Raw genomic sequence first — 23,656 nt, 5'->3', positions numbered from 1 at the left:
ATTATAAGCAGGATGGTTTTGTAACTATATTTTGGGTTTTAATCGTGAAAAGATTTGAACTCTATTGAGTTTGGATTGTTTTGGAATGGTAGAGTTGTTTTAGTTTATTGTTTTGATTAATGTAATTGATCTTGCAGAGATCATGATCGGTTTCTATCGTAGGAATAGCTCATGCACCAATTGCTTTCTTACTAAACTCATTTTAGAAAAATATGTGTGATATGATAATAATAGTAAAGTATGAGATCAATGAAAAGAAAAATATTCTAATTTTCACGAACTAGAAGTTTTTGCAAGTGTTGCACATAATTTTGAAACTCACTACCATATTGCAACTTACTAATTTCTAAATGTCTTTGCAGTGTTTTATTTTGTTCATATAAATAACTATCGCTACGCAACAATCAACAACCTATGCTATCATATAACAAGTACCCGCAACAACGCGTGGGCAAATACGTAACTAGTTATTATATTGATTGTCGATGAACCAAGTTTAGACCCAAACAATCAATTTAGCCCACCTACTTGCTTAGCCCAATAGCTGATTATAAAAAGGGAAATTTACACGCCAACAGTTAAGATCAATCGATTACAAACCGTAAATCATTCGTTCCAGCCACAATCTTACGCTACCATAGTACCATCTTCACCCTTATTTCATTCACCAACCTTAAATCGTTCGTTCCAGACTCTTCACATATGAAAATCGGGACAAGTTACAGGTACCTTCTTTCAATTCAATTCGTTTTAAACATCAAATCGACTTCAAAAAACATAAAGTTTTGTGTTTCCATAGGATAAGTGTTTCCTTTAAATAAGTTTACTCTTTCCATCGGTTAATCGATTGGTTCAATCTTTCCGGTCCTTGGTATACAAAAAAGATTTAGTTTTTTTTTTTTTTTTTTTTTAGTCAATAAAAATCGCAGTTACTTCGGAGGTTTAAATTTATTAGTTTTGTATGAACAACTTGATTGATTGATTGTAGCATAAAGCAAAAAATGTTGGATGGGGCAAAGGATAAACCGTCTTCAGAGAAACCAACCGATAACGAAATCCCTAGAAAAGCAAAGGATATAGGTGCATTGTTAATGATTATTATTATTATTATTGTTGTTGTTTTTTTTTGGCAAAAAACTAGAATTAAATTGATAATTTTTTCTACTAAATAGTGAAAATTTGATTAGTACACCAGTGAACAAGCTGGACTTACAATGTTATGTCCACTTGATAAGCAAGCCACTAAAATAAAGACTGGACAGTTACAAGCTTGCATACATATAAAACCAAAATAAGGAGGTAGACTCCATCTTGTTCATCACCAGTATAGTAGCAACCATGGATGATTTGTCTAATCATATACTTGGTTTCGAATGGTAGCAGGTTCCTTGTTTCATGAGTTTTCATTAAATCTTATATATGACTTTTCAAAGATGACAATTCTACCTTATTCTTGACCACCTTTGCATCATTCCATACCTTCAATTCTAACTTTGAACATTTTGCATATAGTAAAGACCACATAAGCCGAGAACCCATGAACATCAAAATATCACCAAAACTATACACATACATCAATGGATTTGGGAACTTCAAACCAACCATTAAAAACCATCAATTCCGACATTGAAAGAGATGAGAGATCCTTAAGATTAAAGCAATCATCTCTTTAACATGAAACTAATCCACTTGATCAACCCCTAGAAGAAACTTGAACACCATCATAAATCACATATCTCCACACCTATTTAAGCACACTATGGGACACATATTTTCCACCATTGATTTTTTGTAAAACACTAAATTGTATTTGGAACTTGTTAAACAAAGTACCTACATTACGACCTTTATCTTTGTTCCGGAGTCCCCTAGTCTTCCACGTTTCTATCTTCATGGTTTATTTTTGTTTGGGATGTTCACTACTATCAAACATCCCTTGTAAAAAAAAACTCCCGAATACCTCTTTCTCATTCTTGTCTTTAAGATTCTTCCCAGGGTTTAGAATCTTACCACTTACTTTGATTGATCTTCTGGGATTTTTATTTTTCAAAGTTGCACAAAAGAAGATCTACAATCTAAAGTAGGACATTGGTGTCGATCCTATTTTTTATGCGTGTATATGTTGACCGTTGACCTCGCTGATTATTATTGTTGTTGATAATTGATAATATAATAATAACAACAATAATAATAATAATTTATTACTTTCCTGTTATTTACAACTTGATTGATGATTGATTGATTGCCGCAGAAAACATGCAAGATAAACAAAGCAAAGTCGAAAGCCAAGTCGAAAGCGCAGTCGATAGCGAAGTCGATAGCGAAGTCGATAGCGAAGGCGATAGCGAAGGCGATAGCGAAAGCAATAGCGAAGGCGATAACGAAAGCAATAGCGAAGGCGAAAGTGAAAGCGATAGCGGAAACATTGAGTTTGTTTTTCAAACTGTGGGCGGGGGAATACCATTTAACGCGGAGCTTTTTTGCAGGGAGTCTAGAAAGGTTCGACGCGTTATCAACAATGGATCTGACATTGTGGTTGTCAATTGCAAAAAGAAAATCATTAAAAAGGTTATAGACTTCTGTGAGGGACGTGTATGTTCGAAAACAAGTTTTCAGGACTATGCTATTGATTTTATTAAAGTATGCCCTTTTTTTTTTGAATTCGTCCTTCCTGTTCGAACATATCTTAGTTTGCTTCATAATTTTTCTGTTTTCATTTCAGGCGGCTTTCGAATTGGAGATAATAAGCATCGTCGACTTTATGATGGATGAAGTTTATGCCATTTTCACCAAAATGAGTCCCGATGAGGCTTACACAATATTTTCTGCAAATTTGAAAGAGTATGATTCTGATAAATATAGGATGATGCATTTCGATCTCAAGGATGGCTCCTGGGCTTTTGAATCTATAACAAAATCCCATACCAAAATCCCTAGAAAAGGTTATATTATTACTATTATTATTGTTATTATTATTATTATTATTATTATTATTATTATTATTATTATTATTATTATTATTATTATTATTATTATTATTATTATTATTATTATTATTATTATTATTATAAACTTAATAGTATTAAAACTTACAAAAAATTAGTGGGAAGCCTAGAGACAATCTGGGCCCCCACACCTCTAGCAATAGCAAAACCTATCCTAGTAAAAATATGAGCAGCAGCACCAGCACCAATATCTTGCGCCATCGAACTCTTCTGAACCCGTTTTAGCAAAGAAACAGCATCCTTTTCTAATTCCCCAAGGGAAGAAAATGAGAAAGGAATGAAACCATAACCAATCGCCTGACAGCTAGATTCGTACTTGACCCGCTTCCGACGAGCCGCATCAACCACAGCACGTCCAGGGACAAAGTCAGAAAGCCCAGACTGTGTCAAAGGAGAGGACCCTGTCAAGTCAACACAAACATCGCGACCACAATCCCAGGAATAAAGTAACACATCTGCAGGTCTGAGGGCCCTGTCGTTCCCTCCAGACAACCCAATGTCAACATCCTTTCTCGCTGAAATCCCATATCGATAACAAACATCAATAAGGGAATCCCGAACAACATTATGTCGATGCTTAATACCCACCATACCAGCACAAGACACTGCGTGATCCCCGAAAATATCCCCAGTAAAAACCCTTGAACGGGCAGAGCATGCCGTCGAGATAGAGAACAATGGAACACCAAACCGGTAGCACAACACACATCGGTAAGTCTTTGAGTTCATCGTCTGACCCAACCCCAAAATAGGGACTGCCCTTAGCCAAGCAGAGGTGTGATCACCCTGCTGCGATTTCCATAAGGCCGATTGTCGGGGAGATAATGAAAAAGTGGATTCTGCAGAAGCGGTAACCTTTGTGAAATAAACATCTGCCAATTTCTTCATGAGTATGGGGGCAGCGACCTCACTCTGATTACCTAAACTATCAAACCCAACCGTTTTATTAAACAGACCCAATGCATCTTAAAAAGCACAACCAAGACCAACAATACCCGCATGACGTAGGAGCTTGGTCTGCAACCCAGCAGACTGTAATCGAGAAGCCAGAAAAGCATAATGACGAACATCTCCCGCAGAATAAACACCAAGCCCTCCAAATGCAAATGGCAAGGTGGCAAGCCGCCACTGCCAATCACCAAACCCAGGCCCTGAAGCAGTAACAATACGCTCCAAGGAAGATCGAAGGGCTCCATCGAAAGCGCGTTGAGCCGCCTCAAATATACTAGGAGGACAAGTACGCAAGGTAAAGTAGAGTTTAGAAACCCCCGTACATGCCCTAAGCAACAACAACTCACACTGAGGATCATCAAGCTTAGCAACCTTATCCATAAGCGCAATGGACTTGGTCACCCTTTGCATCACCAGTTCACTACTAAAACCAAGATCGGAACTTGCGGGGGCCCCAAGCAACTTAACACCATTTAAAGGTCGAGCAATATTAGGAGGAAAGACACCTACTTGCCTGCTGCGAGGGTCCTCCGTAGGCCAGAAAATTTCTGTTTTTTCAACGTTGAGATGAAGCCCAAAACGAGGCCCATCCCCCATAATCAAATGCAAAACCTTCCCCACCACCAAAGTGTCCCCAATAATAGTGCCATCATCCAAATACCACGCCTGAAGACAAACCTCAAAATTATCTCTTATTTTAGAAACCAAGGGTTGTAAGACCAAAGCAAAAAGTAGCGGACCAAGGGGATTCCCCTGTTGCACCCCTGAGAAGACCATAAGGTGTGGTTCCCATAATACAATCTTGCTGGATTAGAGTAGCAAAATTCAACCCACTGAGAAATGCTCGGACAAAGGCGGCGAACTTCATGTAACATGAACGTACGATCAACAAGATTGAATGCATTTTGAAAATCAACTAATAACATGGAGAGGCCAACATCAGAGCCACGATCCTCAATCAACCGATTCACAGCATGAAGAATAGCCTCACCACCTGAAGAAACACCAACACCAAATTGAAGACCATCGAAGTAACTTCCCAAAGACTGGCCAACCATAGCAGCGCCAACCTTCGAAACAAGACGTCGCCAAACAGTACCCACAGCTATAGGACGAATACCACCGCCGGGCTTGACAAGCGGTGTGAGGGGAGCACTAGCTATATACTCTCCTAATTCCATAGGGCACCTTCCAGCTAGAAAGAGATTAACGACCCCGGTAATAGAGCCAACCAACTCATCCGAGACTGCCACAGCAGCACCACTCAAGCAATCCATAAGGTGTTGTGCACGTAAACCATCCCTACCACATGATGTGCCCCGAGGAAAACTTTTAATCTGGCCCAAAACAACAGCAGAAGTCGTAACGAGGTGTAGGTGATCAACCGTCATATCAGGCAAGGATGGAGCTATAGAAGAAGGATGCTTAGACAGCAAGTCCGCCAGCGTGGCGTCATTATAAGGAGCAACGCCTGATGAAGAAAGAACACGAGCTGCAGCGGTGTAATGGCCATCACAAATCTTCCTACGACACTGCTTAATATTACGCTCTTCCAAATCAAGGACCTCATCATCACCCACTAACAACATAGGAGAATCCTCTGCCAAATACTCCCTCACAAGCTGTAAACTTCCACCCGCTGTCCCCCAAGAGCAAATAGCACGGGAAATATTTTCTTCCTGATGCCGACGCTTTATCGAAGACCTAGACTCACGACAACTCCGTGGCCGAAAGGTTTTAAGGGTACAAAGGGGTAACACCAACAAAGAGACCCAACTAGAAATGTCATCAGGCTTAGAGATCACCTTATCAAGAGCACCTTTCAAACCCGAGAAAACCCCAAACGACACTTGGGAGGGATAGACTTAACCGTGCGAAACCCCTTAGAGAACAAACGATCAAGGAGAGCCACGTCAAAACCATCGTTATGATCATGCACCGAACCATCCTCAATACAAAGTCGAGTAGGAGAAGAGGGGGCTAGTGGCTTGGTAAAATTATGAAGTACAAAACGAACAACACCATTTCCCTCATCGGGGGGAGGCACATCTGGGCCCCTACCATGACGGCACGTAGCACGTACCGTGTGTGTTTTGTAGCAAACACCACATAACCAAATCCCCATACGCCTAAAGATAACATCAGCCTCAATATTATTATTATTATTATTATTATTATTATTATTATTATTATTATTATTATTATTATTATTATTATTATTATTATTATTATTATTATTATTATTATTATTATTATTATTATTATTATTATGTTATAATTCAGTAGGCTTATAACTACCTTTAGTGATTTGATTCTTGATTAAGAATGCTAATAATGAAGTGTAAGAACAAAGATGATAATGGAGAGAAAGAAAGAAACACTTTGTAAGTGTGAGAAAATGGTGCAAGTTTAATGCTTGCATTCATGGCTATTTATAGCAAAAATATCACAAGTTTAGGTAATACAATAATATTACTTTTGTGTATCAATAATTGACTATCCATTTATATATATATATTTATATATTATAACACTCCCCCTTGGATAGCAATTTTGTTTGTTTAAAATCAACTGTAAGTTACTGCCTCGTTAAAAACCTTGCTAAAGAAAACCCAGTGGGAAAAAACTTTAGCTAAGGGAAAAGGAGTGCAACATGGAGTTGACTCCCCCTCAAGTAGACATCGCTTCAGTTGTTACATCTTTTGAACATGTCTCATGCCAATGTTATGAACGTGTGTTCTGAAAATAGCAGTTGGAAGTGCTTTTGTGAAAAGATCAGCAGAGTTTTTGCTGGATTGAACATATCTCATTTCAATCTCGTTGTACTTAATGAGATTTTGAGTGTATGAGAAGAATCTAGGAGGTATGTGTTTGGTTCGGTCACTTTTGATATACCCTTCTTTCATCTGTGCTATGCAAGCTGCATTATCTTCATAGATAATTGTTGGACTTTTATCGCGTTCTAGTCCACAAGAATCAGTAATGATTTGTGTCATTGATCTCAACCAAAAACATTCCCGAGTAGCTTCATGTAATGCAATCACTTCGGCATGATTTGATGATGTAGCAACAAGTGTTTGTTTTTGAGAACGCCATGATATTGCAGTACCTCCATTTAGGAATACATATCCAGTTTGAGATTTAGCTTTATGTGGATCAGATAAATAACCTGCATCAGCATAACCAACCAAATCTTGTTTTGATTCGTTAGAATAAAATAATCCTAAATCAGTAGTTCCTCGAAGGTATCGAAATATGTGTTTGATCCCATTCCAGTGTCTTTTGGTAGGAGCAGAGCTGAACCTTGCCAACAAATTAACTGCAAAAGAAATGTCAGGTCTTGTACAATTTGTAAGATACATAAGAGCTCCAATTGCACTAAGATATGGTACTTCTGGTCCAAGAATATATTCATGATCTTCACATGGACGAAATGGATCAGTTTCAACATTGAGTGATCTAACAACCATAGGAGTACTTAATGGTTTTGCCTTGTCCATATTGAAACGTTTCAGAATCTTTTCAGTATATGTTGTTTGATGTACAAGTAAACCATTAGGCGTATGCTCAATTTGTAAACCAAGGCAATACTTGGTTTTTCCGATATCTTTCATTTCAAATTCTTTCTTTAGAAGTTGAATGGCTTCATGGATCTCTTTATTTGTACCTATAATGTTAAGATCATCAACATAAACAGCTATGATCACATATCCGGATGTTGTTTTCTTAATGAAAACACAAGGACAAGTAAGGTTATTTGTATACCCTTTTCTTATCAAGTAATCACTTAATCGGTTATACCACATACGTCCCGATTGTTTTAACCCATATAAAGATCTTTGTAATTTAATCGAATACATTTCTTTGGGTTTTGCATTTGATGCTTCTGGTACCTTAAATCCTTCAGGTATCTTCATATATATATCACTATCAAGTGATCCATATAGATAAGCAGTCACAACATCCATGAGATGCATTTCTAAATTTTTAGAAACTGCCAGGCTGATTAAGTATCTAAAAGTAATTGCATCCATAACAGGGGAATAAGTTTCTTCATAATCAATTCCCGGTCTTTGAGAAAAACCTTGAGCTACAAGTCTAGCTTTATACCTTGTAACTTCATTTTTCTCATTTCTTTTTCGGAAAAAATTCATCTGTATCCTATAGGTTTCACATCTTTAGGAGTGAGAATGATGGATCCGAAAACTTTTATTTTATTGAGTGATTATAATTCAGCTCGTATTGCTTCTTTCCATTGAGCCCAATCATGTCTATTTTGACATTCAATCATAGATGTTGGTTCTGGATCATCATCATTATTCATGATGTCATATGCAACATTAAAAGAAAATTTCTCATCAAGATTTTTCATTTCATTTCGGTTCCATAATATTTTTGAATGTGCATAATTGATTGCAATTTCTGTATTGACATCATCAATCTCCTCTGCAGTATGAGTACTGATTTGTGGTTCTTCTTGAACACTTTCTTTTACCTTATTATCAGCTGATTTTCTTTTTCGAGGATTTTTATCTTTGGAACCAACTGGTCTCCCACGTTTCAGACGTGGCATATATTCTTGAGTGACTACATTATCAGTTTTTCGATTTGGAATCTCAACTCGAGCTGGAGTATTAACTGCTGGTATATATGATTTAGTCACCCTTTTTGTATCTGTGAATGTATCAGGCAATTGATTTGCAAGTTCTTGCATATGCATTATCTTTTGAACTTCTATCTCGTATTCTTTTGTGCGAGGATCAAGATACTTTAATTGAGGTTCACACCATGAAACATCATTTTCTTTATTTTTTATTTCTCCCCCTAATCTAGGAAACAATGTTTCATTAAAATGACAATCAGCAAAACGTGCTGTAAAAACATCACCTGTCATAGGTTCAATATACCTTATGATTGAAGATGTTTCATATCCAACATATATTCCCAACCTCCTTTGAGGACCCATTTTTGTACGTTGTGGTGGCGCAATTGGAACATATACTGCACAACCAAATGTTCTAAGGTGGGAAATATTTGGCTCTTGACCAAAAGCAAGTTGTAGGGGGGAATATTTATGACTTGCACTTGGTCTGATGCGAATCAATGCAGCAGCATGTAAAATTGCATGACCCCATATAGATACAGGGAGTTTTGTTCTCATTATCAATGGTCTAGCGATTAACTGTAAACGTTTAATCAGTGACTCGACTAAACCATTTTGTGTATGCACATGAGCAACAGAATGTTCAACAACAATTCCTATAGACATGCAATAGTCATTAAATGCTTGAGATGTAAACTCACCAGCATTATCAAGTCTCACCTTTTTAATGATGTAATCAGGAAAATGTGCTTTCAATTTAATAATTTCGGCAAGAAATTTTGCAAATGCCACATTACGGCTTGATAACACACAAACATGAGACCATCTACTAGATGCGTCTATTAGGACCATGAAATATCTAAATGGTCCACATGGTGGATGAATTGTGAAAGGACCCGTCCTAATCCATCGGGACGAAGTCCATATCGATTATAAACGATTCACAACAGTTGATTTCATCGCGAGGTACTTGACCTCTATATGATACATTTTACAAACATTGCATTCGATTTTAAAAGACAATATTTCTTTACAACGAAATTTGGTGACATGCATACCATTTCATAATATATCCAACTATAATTGACTTAATAATAATCTTGATGAACTCGACGACTCGAATGCAACGTCTTTTGAAATATGCCATGAATGACTCCAAGTAATATTTATAGAATGAGCAAATGCACAGCGGAAGATTTCTTTCGTACCTGAGAATAAACATGCTTTCAAGTGTCAACCAAAAGGTTGGTAAGTTCATTAGTTTAACATAAATAATCATTTTCATCATTTTAATAGACCACAAGATTTTCATTTCTCGTAAACATACGTCCCATGCATAGAGACAAAAATATCATTCATATGGATTGAACACCTGGTAACCGACATTCACAATATGCATATTAGAATATCTCCATCATTCCGGGATCCTCCTTCGGACATGATATAAATTTCGAAGTACTAAAGCATCTGGTACTTTGGATGGGGCTTGTTGGGCCCGATAGATCTATCTTTAGAGTTCGCGTCAATTAGGGTGTCTGTTCCCTAATTCTTAGATTACCAGACTTAATAAAAAGGGGCATATTCGATTTCGATCATTCAACCATATAATGTAGTTTCGATTACTTGTGTCTATTTCGTAAAACATTTATAAAAGCGCATGCATTCTCAGTCCCAAAAATATATTGCAAAAACATTTAAAAAGGGATTAATGAAACTCACCATACTGTATTTTGTAGTAAAAATACATATGACGTCATTGAACAAGTGTAGGGTTGATCTCGGATTCACGAACCTATATCATTTATATCTATTAACACATATATTTATAATCGAACAAATTTATTATATCTTAAATTATAGATCATATATATTTAATTTGTATGTATCTTTAAAAAAATGACTAATATTTATATAGTTATATTAATATTTATATATGATTAATATTATATTAAAAATACATCATTTGTTATATATGAATGTTTATATAAAAAAATATGTTTATTATATGTAATATTATTTTAAGTATAATTTTATATTCATAATATTTATTTGTTGTACAAATAATAATAATGATAATACTAGTAATAAAAATAATGATAGTAACATTAATGATAATAATTTTTAATAATAATAATACTTATGTTAATAATAATAATAATAATAATAATAATAATAACAATAATAATAACAATAACAATAACAATAACAATAACAATAATATTGAAAACTACCTTTAAAGCTTTTCTAAAAATAAATGCCCGTGCCCGAACTCGAACCTAAGACCTCTCGTTCCCCGACCGCACAACCAACCATTGATCTGTTGGTTACCGTCTGTTCTGACTCCTATTCTAAACTATATAATCTGACCAAACAATCCTTCAAATGTTTAAGCCCAAAGGCAACTTGCCCAAGATGTTATTCCTTTTAATTTCAAGAAACCCATTCGAAGATTTATTGGCCCAAGTTTAACAAGCAAAATCCAAAAACCGTGAGAGTTTTAACTGGATCCTCAACAACTCAGTCCATTAGCATCGAAAGAAGGCTCAGTTATTTATTGCTTAAATCGGGTTTTGGTTCAATTATTAAGTAGACACAATCAAACAGTAGTCATAGTCGACTAATAGCAATAATAGCCTATCATCGAATAATAGTCCATCATCATCATCTTCATCGTTTGCATATCATAATCATCATCTTTGTATCTCGTTGTATCATCATCTATTACGCTGCCACCTTTTCATCATTATTTTTTTATTACTTTCCCCACATAAAATCATGACTTAATCATCCTCTTTTCGCTACATTATACATCGTCCTCTTTGCTACTCATCATCATCTTGTACATTACTCCTTCTTCTTGATTATAATAGAGACAGGATTTGAAGTACAGTAGCATCAGAAATATGTTCTCATTCGTTAAATCAGACACTGAACAGAAATCAACAAGATATGAAACATGGGTTTGAAATTCGTGGTTTTAGTAAGTTCAAGTAGTTCAATTGTGTTTCAAAGGAGCCCAATTTACTGTCGGTGATAGGGAAAGGAACAAGTGAACGTGGTGGCCAGCAAGGAAACTTTATCTAAACCGATGGATAGAATAATAATGAGTGTCGGCCATGGAATCTCTTGCTTGACCCACTTGCACAAAAATGCTTTAATTTAATATGCTTTTCATAAAGAGACTTTAATATAATACTTGACATCTATAAGTAGTAATCATATTCAATTCAGTTTGTTGCTTTAACTGGCTGGACAGAAATCGTGAAACAGAAATAAGATCACAGGTTTCATGGTTTACAAGGTGGCTTGGAGACAAGGTGGTGTATGATGATGAAGAAGAAGATGTGGCTGTAACAGAAACCAGAAACGTATAGCAACTGTAGTACATCGGATAGAAACAAGCAGGTTATGTGGTGGTTTGATGAGGAAGGGTGGTTAAATGGTTTTCAAATGGTGGTGATTCGATTGAAGTGGATGATGATCATAGGTGGTGATGTTAACCGATGGTGATGGTTTTGTGTGGGGTTTGAGCTTCAAATAGAAGAGACGAGTAGTAGCACTTGTTTGGGGTATGATTGGGTTATGTTTGAAGTAAAACCAGAAACAAAAAACAGAAACAAGCGAGCTGCAGCATCATCCTTTCATGGTGGCGGTTTTGGTAGTAGTTATCAATGGTAGTTCATCGTGGTGATGTGGATTTATTGATATGGAAGCAGAAACATAAAATGACAAGAGAGATGGTAATGGTGGTCATGTGGTAGTGTTGTTTACTTGTTGCATACAGAAAATAACAATAGCAATTAACAATGGGTTTGAGATGGCGATGATTCATAACTTGTGATAATATAGATAGATAAAGGTATTTAAAGCTAGACAATGATAGAATATGATAGATAACATAAAGTAGGCTAGTACAAATATTAATTTCGTAAATTCAAAAGGTAAACAGTTTGGATGGTTGTTTGTTTTTGGATTGAGACAATAAACAAATAAGTTGGTAGGGTGATTATGATGCATATACCACATATGTATATTTATGTACTCCGTAAGATGAATTATTAGGAGGAAAAGAAGGTAAACACAAACAGATACAATAGTTCAATAATAATTGTCAATCATACACAGTAACACATTTTGAAGAATCAAAAAGGGAAATAGGAAAGCCATCGAAAGATTTGGTTTCTTCTACCGACGATTTTCAAAGAGCGTGTCCATTGCTAAACAGTTACGGATAAAACTGTTTCTAAAAATCCCAAACTTTTAGATTAAATATATTTAATTATTTCACTCATTAACTGATTGAAACCTGATCAAAAAAGGTTCGATAATTATATATTTTCTGTACCAATTTATATGTACGGAGTACTAGTATTTAATCTTAAAAAGGTAAAAATATTTTCATGGAGCCTAAAATCTTCGTAATCGATTTACAGTTCAACTTTCATTTTATATCTTCATATATAGGTGCTATATCATTATGAACACTAAAGAAATGTCAACCGAGTGTTACAGATATGCTCTTTATATATATAATAACAGTTTTAAATAATAAATTTTTACTAAGTAAATACATTTATTAATTATATATTTTAAACAATTAATTTTAATATAACCAAATATATATACACAAGAATATTTATATATATACCTACACATATTTATATATATATACATATTTACAAACACTGGTTCGTGAATCATCGGGATCAGTCACATGGTAATTGAATACATGAACACAGTTCAAAGTTTTTGAGACTCAAACATTACAGACTTTGCTTATCGTGTTGGAAATATATAAAGATTAAGTTTAAATTTGGTCGGAAATTCCCGGGTCATCACAGTACCTACCCGTTAAAGAAATTTCGTCCCGAAATTTGAGTGAGGTCGTCATGGCTAACAATAAATATGTTTTCCTGATGAATATGAGCTGTTAAATAGAGTTTTATCATTTTTGATTAATATGGATAAAACAATTCGATTATTCGAAGAGTACGAATGAAACTATCATAAGAGAGGTCCCAACGGGCATCGTCCAACTTCCCCCAAAAACTTGCCCAAATTTTTTTTTTTTTTTTTAGCTGTTAGTAAAATAAAATAAAAAAATTTCCAACGGCTATCCCAACGGTCACTTTTACACTATAAAAACACCAACCATATACTTCATTTTTTTACACTCAAACATATATTTATTTTATATATCCACCTTTCTCAAAATCAAAAATCAAACACTCCAAAATTGCAAAAATGTTAACACTTCCCCCAATGATTGTTTCATTCGATGTTCATTACGGAGGTGATTTTCGTAATCAAATGAAGGAATATAAGTGGGGCGACAGTATTTCGTTTGAAGATATCGACATTCGTGATGTTGGTTTACAAGACTTGCTATCTTTTCTGAAGGAAAAAGTTCCGTGTGAATTCACGTCTGTGTTCTTTTATAAAGACGATTATGATGCGGATTGTAGGGCAAGTTTTCTGTGTACCGATGATCAATGGTACTTTATAAAAGATACCATTGAAGATCGCGGTAAATGCATTTCTTTGTATGCAGTTCTTGAAGATGAAGAGACGTTGGGTTATCGTTACCTCGATGAATTAGCTGAAGCAGCAGTTGAGGCATCAAGAGAAATACCGATGTCTCCAGAGTACCTCACGGATGGTGAAATGACTGGTGAACGCTACTTTGCAGATGACAATTGACGACGACGAGTAGTTTGATTGTAATCTTTTAATTTTTAATTGTCGTGATGTTTTAATTTTTAATTATTGTAATTTCGGTGTTGTTGTCGAGTTTTATTTCTTCCTTTATGTTTCGGAGCTCTTCGTCTTTTTAATCTCCTCTCGATCTCGAGTAAAACGAGTAATGGTCTAGAATTTGTAAGTATGGTGTTTCAAATGAATTTAATGTTATAACCAAGAAAGAACGTAATAGCACGATTTGATTCGTCAAATTACCTGAATCATTGAGAATAGAGCTATCAAGAATATACTTTCTTGATATGTTCAGAAGTTAATTAGAATGAAAGAGTTATGTAACATGACACATGATGGTGGTATGATCTACTGTGAACCATCATGTCCCATTAGAACTCAGCATGACTTACTGTAATATAATCACGTTGATCAAGTGTCATTATATTATACTAAATCATGCATCAGTTCCCAACATTACTTCAATAACATTCATATTTTAAGCTCGACAGTTTACAGAATATAGAAACTAACATTTTCTATATGATGTAACACTGATAGCACGGAGAGATAAATGATTTCAGATAGTATTAGTTATAAAAATATATTCAGAAGTATCGAGGATATTTATACTGAAAGAAACGATAATATCTTTGAATATCTAAGATCAGAGGATGATGGAGACTATTGTCTGCAAGGGTTTAGAGTAATGAGCAAAATATTCGCTAAAGACTTCAGTAGACATTGAATCATTTAGATTCTTTGAAGTCAAACTTATTCTTTGTGATTTGTCCACTGTTTCTTTCATAGTTTCGCATAATCTGCTTTTCAGTACTAAATTTTCTATTGAATGTTTCCAATATAATGATACACAGGAAGCACGAAGAGGTATATAATTTCGGACGAGAATATTTATGAAGATATCCTCAGAAATATCGAAGATATTGATGATGATATTTTGGAATTTCTAAGTTCGATGGTTGATGAAGAAAGATTTTCCGCAAGATTTTAATATGAGTACGGAGCAAGATATTTGTTGAAGATTTCATCGGATCCAGAATTACCTGGATTCTTTGAATATATGGTATGGTCCTTGTATTTGTCCTTGGTCTCCTTCGTGGTTAGCTCAATCCGTTTTCCAGTTCCAACTTTTCTGAGCTTTTCCAACATACTATTCTTTATCATCAAACTTTCGATGATTATGGTCGTTTACGGTTGTCTATGGTTTCTGCTGCTTCATTCAGCTTTTTCAACATTTAGAGTATTGATTTGTGACTGAGTGTTTTTCAGAATTCCTGAAGGAGAGATCATAATTTTAAGAGATAAATGTCATACATATAACTGTTGATGTAGATATGCTGTGAGTTTTCAAAGTACTGATTGCTGATTCCCGGTAATTGGTATGGCAGTTCTCGTTACAAGATGCGGATAAGTATATGATAGGATTTCACTGAATAAATATAATGATTTGTCAGAGAGATTTAAGCCAAGAAGTAACGAGGTTGCTGGTATGTCTGCTGGTAATATGGTGGAATATAAAAGAATTCTCCGGTATCAAAAAGGTAATCGTATATATCAGGATTATAGTAAGGCTACTTCGAATGAAAAGTCGAAGTTGACTTGCTGGAGCTGTGACAAAATTGACTACCTTGAAAAGGGATCGCAAAGTTATTTTTGTTAATAAATGCCAAAGGATATGACGCGACTACGTGTTAAACTTTTACTCAGTTGCCGAGAGTTTCTCAGGTGCATAACTATATGCATAAATCTTTCCTTCCATAGATGAAGTGCGGTTGATTCATCCTATCGATTGAGGTGTTTTCAAGAATCATGAAAGGTATGAACGCAGATTTATAATTATCAAGATACTAATGAGGTTTAAGATGAAATCAAGTGGCAAACTTGAAGAATTGTTTAGTTTCATATATTATAATCAATATTTTTAATTCATTTTAATTGTCCAATGTTATTAGTCCACAGTCGATAGTCCATAGTTAACAGTCTAATAATTTATATATAGTTTAATATATAATATTCTAATTAATTACTAAATATCTTGACCCGTGTACATGTCTCAGACTCGATCACAACTCAAAGTATATATATTATTTGAGAATCAACCTCAACCCTGTATAGAGAACTCGATCATTACTGCATATAGAGTGTCTATGGTGATTCCAAATAATATATATAGATGCGTCGATATGATATGTCAAAACCTTATATACGTGTCCCGATATTTAAAGTGCGTAAAATAAATAACAGAAATTAAATGTCGATAAATAAAGTGCGTAAAGTAAATAACAGAGATTAAATGACGATAAATAAAATTGCGAGAATGTAAATTGCGATAAATAAACTGCGATAATTAAATTGCAATAATTAAATGGTAATACGGAATTAACAGTTAGCTAGGAACAGTTAGCTATGATTTTGTTAGCGTGGATTCTTAATAGAATTTCATATTGTTAATTAATCTGTTTCTAATCAATTTTTGTTGTGTCCATTATTTCTTCGTTATGCCACTTGATGGATTCTGATAGGTCGAAATCCAAATATGTAATTGGATGAATATGGTTATTTTGTGGTAAACGGATTTGTATATCGGTGGATGTAAGTAGGATAGTATATGACTGTTGAAACAGATTCGAAGAACGTACAATGTAACTTATTAATGTGAAATTTAAATAGTCCTCGGGTATTACCTACCCGTTAAAATATTTTCACCATTAACAGTTTGTACAAGGGGATTTTTAATTACAATCTTTATGAAAACATATATACATATATATTTTCTTCAGATGTATTCATGGATTTAATGAGTTAATATAATATTTGAAATGTCCCGTTCTTATTGATTAAAAACGTTCCATATTAATTGATTTCGTTGCGAGGTTTTGACCTCTATATGAGACGTTTTTCAAAGACTGCATTCATTTTTAAACAAACCATAACCTTTATTTCATCAATAAAGGTTTAAAAAGCTTTACGTAGATTATCAAATAATGATAATCTAAAATATCCTGTTTACACACGACCATTACATAATGGTTTACAATACAAATATGTTACAACAAAATAAGTTTCTTGAATGCAGTTTTTACACAATATCATACAAGCATGGACTCCAAATCTTGTCCTTATTTAAGTATGCGACAGCGGAAGCTCTTAATAATCACCTGAGAATAAACATGCTTAAAACGTCAACAAAAATGTTGGTGAGTTATTGGTTTAACCTATATATATCAAATCGTAACAATAGACCACAAGATTTCATATTTCAATACACATCCCATACATAGAGATAAAAATCATTCATATGGTGAACACCTGGTAACCGACAATAACAAGATGCATATATAAGAATATCCCCATCATTCCGGGACACCCTTCGGATATGATATAAATTTCGAAGTACTAAAGCATCCGGTACTTTGGATGGGGTTTGTTAGGCCCAATAGATCTATCTTTAGGATTCGCGTCAATTAGGGTGTCTGTTCCCTAATTCTTAGATTACCAGACTTAATAAAAAGGGGCATATTCGATTTCAATAATTCAACCATAGAATGTAGTTTCACGTACTTGTGTCTATTTTGTAAATCATTTATAAAACCTGCATGTATTCTCATCCCAAAAATATTAGATTTTAAAAGTGGGACTATAACTCACTTTCACAGATTTTTACTTCGTCGGGAAGTAAGACTTGGCCACTGGTTGATTCACGAACCTATAACAATATATACATATATATCAAAGTATGTTCAAAATATATTTACAACACTTTTAATATATTTTGATGTTTTAAGTTTATTAAGTCAGCTGTCCTCGTTAGTAACCTACAACTAGTTGTCCACAGTTAGATGTACAGAAATAAATCGATAAATATTATCTTGAATCAATCCACGACCCAGTGTATACGTATCTCAGTATTGATCACAACTCAAACTATATATATTTTGGAATCAACCTCAACCCTGTATAGCTAACTCCAACATTCACATATAGAGTGTCTATGGTTGTTCCGAAATATATATAGATGTGTCGACATGATAGGTCGAAACATTGTATACGTGTCTATGGTATCTCAAGATTACATAATATATAATACAAGTTGATTAAGTTATGGTTGGAATAGATTTGTTACCAATTTTCACGTAGCTAAAATGAGAAAAATTATCCAATCTTGTTTTACCCATAACTTCTTCATTTTAAATCCGTTTTGAGTGAATCAAATTGCTATGGTTTCATATTGAACTCTATTTTATGAATCTAAACAAAAAAAAGTATAGGTTTCTAGTCGAAAAATAAGTTACAAGTCGTTTTTGTAAAGGTAGTCATTTCAGTCGAAAGAACGACGTCTAGATGACCATTTTAGAAAACATACTTCCACTTTGAGTTTAACCATAATTTTTGGATATAGTTTCATGTTCATAATAAAAATCATTTTCTCAGAATAACAACTTTTAAATCAAAGTTTATCATAGTTTTTAATTAACTAACCCAAAACAGCCCGCGGTGTTACTACGACGGCGTAAATCCGGTTTTACGGTGTTTTTCGTGTTTCCAGGTTTTAAATCATTAAGTTAGCATATCATATAGATATAGAACATGTGTTTAGTTGATTTTAAAAGTCAAGTTAGAAGGATTAACTTTTGTTTGCGAACAAGTTTAGAATTAACTAAACTATGTTCTAGTGATTACAAGTTTAAACCTTCGAATAAGATAGCTTTATATGTATGAATCGAATGATGTTATGAACATCATTACTACCTTAAGTTCCTTGGATGAACCTACTGGAAAAGAGAAAAATGGATCTAGCTTCAATGGATCCTTGGATGGCTCAAAGTTCTTGAAGCAAAATCATGACACGAAAACAAGTTCAAGTAAGATCATCACTTGAAATAAGATTGTTATAGTTATAGAAATTGAACCAAAGTTTGAATATGATTATTACCTTGTATTAGAATGATAACCTACTGTAAGAAACAAAGATTTCTTGAGGTTGGATGATCACCTTACAAGATTGGAAGTGAGCTAGCAAACTTGAAAGTATTCTTGATTTTATGAAACTAGAACTTTTGGAATTTATGAAGAACACTTAGAACTTGAAGATAGAACTTGAGAGAGTTCAATTAGATGAAGAAAATTGAAGAATGAAAGTGTTTGTAGGTGTTTTTGGTCGTTGGTGTATGGATTAGATATAAAGGATATGTAATTTTGTTTTCATGTAAATAAGTCATGAATGATTACTCATATTTTTGTAATCTTATGAGATATTTCATGCTAGTTGCCAAATGATGGTTCCCACATGTGTTAGGTGACTCACATGGGCTGCTAAGAGCTGATCATTGGAGTGTATATACCAATAGTACATACATCTAAAAGCTGTGTATTGTACGAGTACGAATACGGGTGCATACGAGTAGAATTGTTGATGAAACTGAACGAGAATGTAATTGTAAGCATTTTTGTTAAGTAGAAGTATTTTGATAAGTGTATTGAAGTCTTTCAAAAGTGTATAAATACATATTAAAACACTACATGTATATACATTTTAACTGAGTCGTTAAGTCATCGTTAGTCGTTACATGTAAGTGTTGTTTTGAAACCTTTAGGTTAACGATCTTGTTAAATGTTGTTAACCCAATGTTTATAATATCAAAAGAGATTTTAAATTATTATATTATCATGATATTATGATGTACGAATATCTCTTAATATGATATATATACATTAAATGTCGTTACAACGATAAACGTTGCATATATGTCTCGTTTCAAAATCATTAAGTTAGTAGTCTTGTTTTTACATATGCAGTTCATTGTTAATATAATTAATGATATGTTTACTTATCATAATATCATGTTAACTATATATATAACCATATATATGTCATCATATAGTTTTTTTTTACAAGTTTTAACGTTCGTGAATCACCGGTCAACTTGGGTGGTCAATTGTCTATATGAAACCTATTTCAATTAATCAAGTCTTAACAAGTTTGATTGCTTAACATGTTGGAAACATTTAATCATGTAAACATCAATCTCAATTAATATATATAAACATGGAAAAGTTCGGGTCACTACAATATTAAACTCATTTGCTTTTCGGTTGGAACTAGAATAAATAATCTTTAAAACTTTAGAGATTACATATTCGACATGTCGAACGAAGATCATACTCAAAGTACAGATGATGATATTGAAGCATGGATTGTTGATGGTACTGGTGCTGTTATTGATTGTACTGTTGGTTCCGGTGATGTTGCTGAAGCTGGTACATTTTGCACCATATTCTCCGAATTGATTATTCGAGCGCAAAGTTTGTTGACTTATTACTCCAGGATGATTGTCGGACGAAACGAGCAGGTGAATAAGGTTCAGAATTGTGGATAGAATATAATCTTGTCAAGTTACCCCGGAAATGAGACTGAAAATGGTGTCTCGAACAGGTTCGCCGGTAAACGCTTCAGGTTCATTGTCAAGAGGTGAGTTCGGTTGGTGGAAGGGATTGCCTTCTGCGCGTTTCCATTAATTAAGTCGACTACGAACCCATCAGATGAATTGATAATGGCTGATTCATGCCAATGACGCTGTTTTCGGAGCTTAGGTGAACATCTATGTCGGAATAGCTGTCGGAATAACTATCGGAATAGTTATCGGAATCTGAGGGACTCAAACTGGTTTAGGGATTCATCCCGTACTATCAGATGAAGGATTTTCGATAAGAAATAGATTATAGGATATAGATTAGTACCCTGTCGTACATAATTTACATATGCATATACAATACTAAAATCCCATAAGTTACGGAGGAATCTACGGAAGCTGTCAGGCATCGGTAACAATAACAGGTACGCTAAGATATGAATTAGCAGATATGCTAGGATATAAATTTTTGTCTATACACTAATCATGTAATTAATGCAATAAGATGTGTCTAGACTAAGGATGATAAGCAAGTGATTCTCTAAGAATGATAAGCAGGAAATTTTCGACACAAAATGATAAGCAAAACTTTTGACATGCAGACACGGTCAAAGTCCAGACTCACTAATGCATCCTAACGACTTATCAGTTAGACACACTAATGCAGACCCGGTTCACTAAGACCACCGCTCTGATACCAACTGAAAGGACCCGTCCTAATCCATCGGGACGAAGTCCATATCGATTATAAACGATTCACAACAGTTGATTTCATCGCGAGGTACTTGACCTCTATATGATACATTTTACAAACATTGCATTCGATTTTAAAAGACAATCTTTCTTTACAACGAAATTTGGCGACATGCATGCCATTTCATAATATATCCAACTATAATTGACTTAATAATAATCTTGATGAACTCGACGACTCGAATGCAACGTCTTTTGAAATATGCCATGAATGACTCCAAGTAATATTTATAGAATGAGCAAATGCACAGCGGAAGATTTCTTTCGTACCTGAGAATAAACATGCTTTCAAGTGTCAACCAAAAGGTTGGTAAGTTCATTAGTTTAACATAAATAATCATTTTCATCATTTTACTAGACCACAAGATTTTCATTTCTCGTAAACATACGTCCCATGCATAGAGACAAAAATATCATTCGTATGGATTGAACACCTGGTAACCGACATTCACAATATGCATATTAGAATATCCCCATCATTCCGGGATCCTCCTTCGGACATGATATAAATTTTGAAGTACTAAAGCATCCGGTACTTTGGATGGGGCTTGTTGGGCCCGATAGATCTATCTTTAGAGTTCGCGTCAATTAGGGTGTTTGTTCCCTAATTCTTAGATTACCAGACTTAATAAAAAGGGGCATATTCGATTTCGATCATTCAACCATATAATGTAGTTTCGATTACTTGTGTCTATTTCGTAAAACATTTATAAAAGCGCATGCATTCTCAGTCCCAAAAATATATTGCAAAAACATTTAAAAAGGGATTAATGAAACTCACCATACTGTATTTTGTAGTAAAAATACATATGACGTCATTGAACAAGTGTAGGGTTGGTCTCGGATTCACGAACCTATATCATTTATATCTATTAACACATATATTTATAATCGAACAAATTTATTATATCTTAAATTATAGATCATATATATTTAAATTGTATGTATCTTTAAAAAAATGACTAATATTTATATAGTTATATTGATATTTATATATGATTAATATTATATTAAAAATACATCATTTGTTATATATGAATGTTTATATAAAAAAATATGTTTATTATATGTAATATTATTTTAAGTATAATTTTATATTCATAATATTTATTTGTTGTACAAATAATAATAATGATAATACTAGTAATAAAAATAATGATAGTAACATTAATGATAATAATTTTTAATACTAATAATACTTATGTTAATAACAATAATAATAACAATAACAATAATAATAACAATAACAATAATATTGAAAACTACCTTTAAAGCTTTTCTAAAAATAAATGCCCGTGCCCGAACTCGAACCTAAGACCTCTCGTTCCCCGACCGCACAACCAACCATTGATCTGTTGGTTACCGTCTGTTCTGACTCCTATTATAAACTATATAATCTGACCAAACAATCCTTCAAATGTTTATGCCCAAAGGCAACTAGCCCAAGATGTTATTCCTTTTAATTTCAAGAAACCCATTCGAAGATTTATTGGCCCAAGTTTAACAAGCAAAATCCAAAAACCGTGAGAGTTTTAACTGGATCCTCAACAACTCAGTCCATTAGCATCGAAAGAAGGCTCAGTTATTTATTGCGTAAATCGGGTTTTGGTTCGATTATTAAGTAGACACAATCAAACAGTAGTCATAGTCGACTAATAGCAATAATAGCCTATCATCGAATAATAGTCCATCATCATCATCTTCATCGTTTGCATATCATAATCATCATCTTTGTATCTCGTTGTATCATCATCTATTACGCTGCCACCTTATCATCATTATTTTTTTATTACTTTCCCCACATAAAATCATGACTTAATCATCCTCTTTTCGCTACATTATACATCGTCCTCTTTGCTACTCATCATCATCTTGTACATTACTCCTTCTTCTTGATTATAATAGAGACAGGATTTGAAGTACAGTAGCATCAGAAATATGTTCTCATTCGTTAAATCAGACACTGAACAGAAATCAACAAGATATGAAACATGGGTTTGAAATTCGTGGTTTTAGTAAGTTCAAGTAGTTCAATTGTGTTTCAAAGGAGCCCAATTTACTGTCGGTGATAGGGAAAGGAACAAGTGAATGTGCTGGCCAGCAAGGAAACTTTATCTAAACCGATGGATAGAATAATAATGAGTGTCGGCCATGGAATCTCTTGCTTGACCCACTTGCACGAAAATGCTTCAATTTAATATGCTTTTCATAAAGAGACTTTA

At 34.1% G+C, this 23,656-nt stretch overlaps 1 protein-coding gene across 4 annotated transcripts in view; it reads left to right on the top strand.

Moving 5' to 3' along the window:
• Positions 1 to 591: 591 nt before the first annotated feature.
• The window catches only part of LOC139863111 (uncharacterized), a 220,872-nt gene continuing 197,807 nt past the window's right edge, over positions 592 to 23,656 (top strand). For 2 of the 4 annotated variants that reach the window (XM_071851760.1, XM_071851778.1), the window contains exons 1-4: positions 600 to 725; positions 989 to 1,080; positions 2,252 to 2,640; positions 2,723 to 2,942. In XM_071851760.1, coding sequence (XP_071707861.1) covers positions 703 to 725; positions 989 to 1,080; positions 2,252 to 2,640; positions 2,723 to 2,942 — 724 coding nt within the window. In that variant the 5' untranslated portion in view covers positions 600 to 702. Of the gene's footprint in view, positions 726 to 988; positions 1,081 to 2,251; positions 2,641 to 2,722; positions 2,943 to 23,656 lie in introns of all 4 variants that reach the window. The other 2 variants (XM_071851768.1, XM_071851773.1) reach the window with 2 other exon arrangements.

This window comes from Rutidosis leptorrhynchoides, chromosome 1 (genome assembly GCF_046630445.1).
Source record: "Rutidosis leptorrhynchoides isolate AG116_Rl617_1_P2 chromosome 1, CSIRO_AGI_Rlap_v1, whole genome shotgun sequence".
NCBI lineage: Eukaryota > Viridiplantae > Streptophyta > Magnoliopsida > Asterales > Asteraceae > Rutidosis > Rutidosis leptorrhynchoides.
This window is presented reverse-complemented; position numbering and strand designations above follow the sequence as displayed.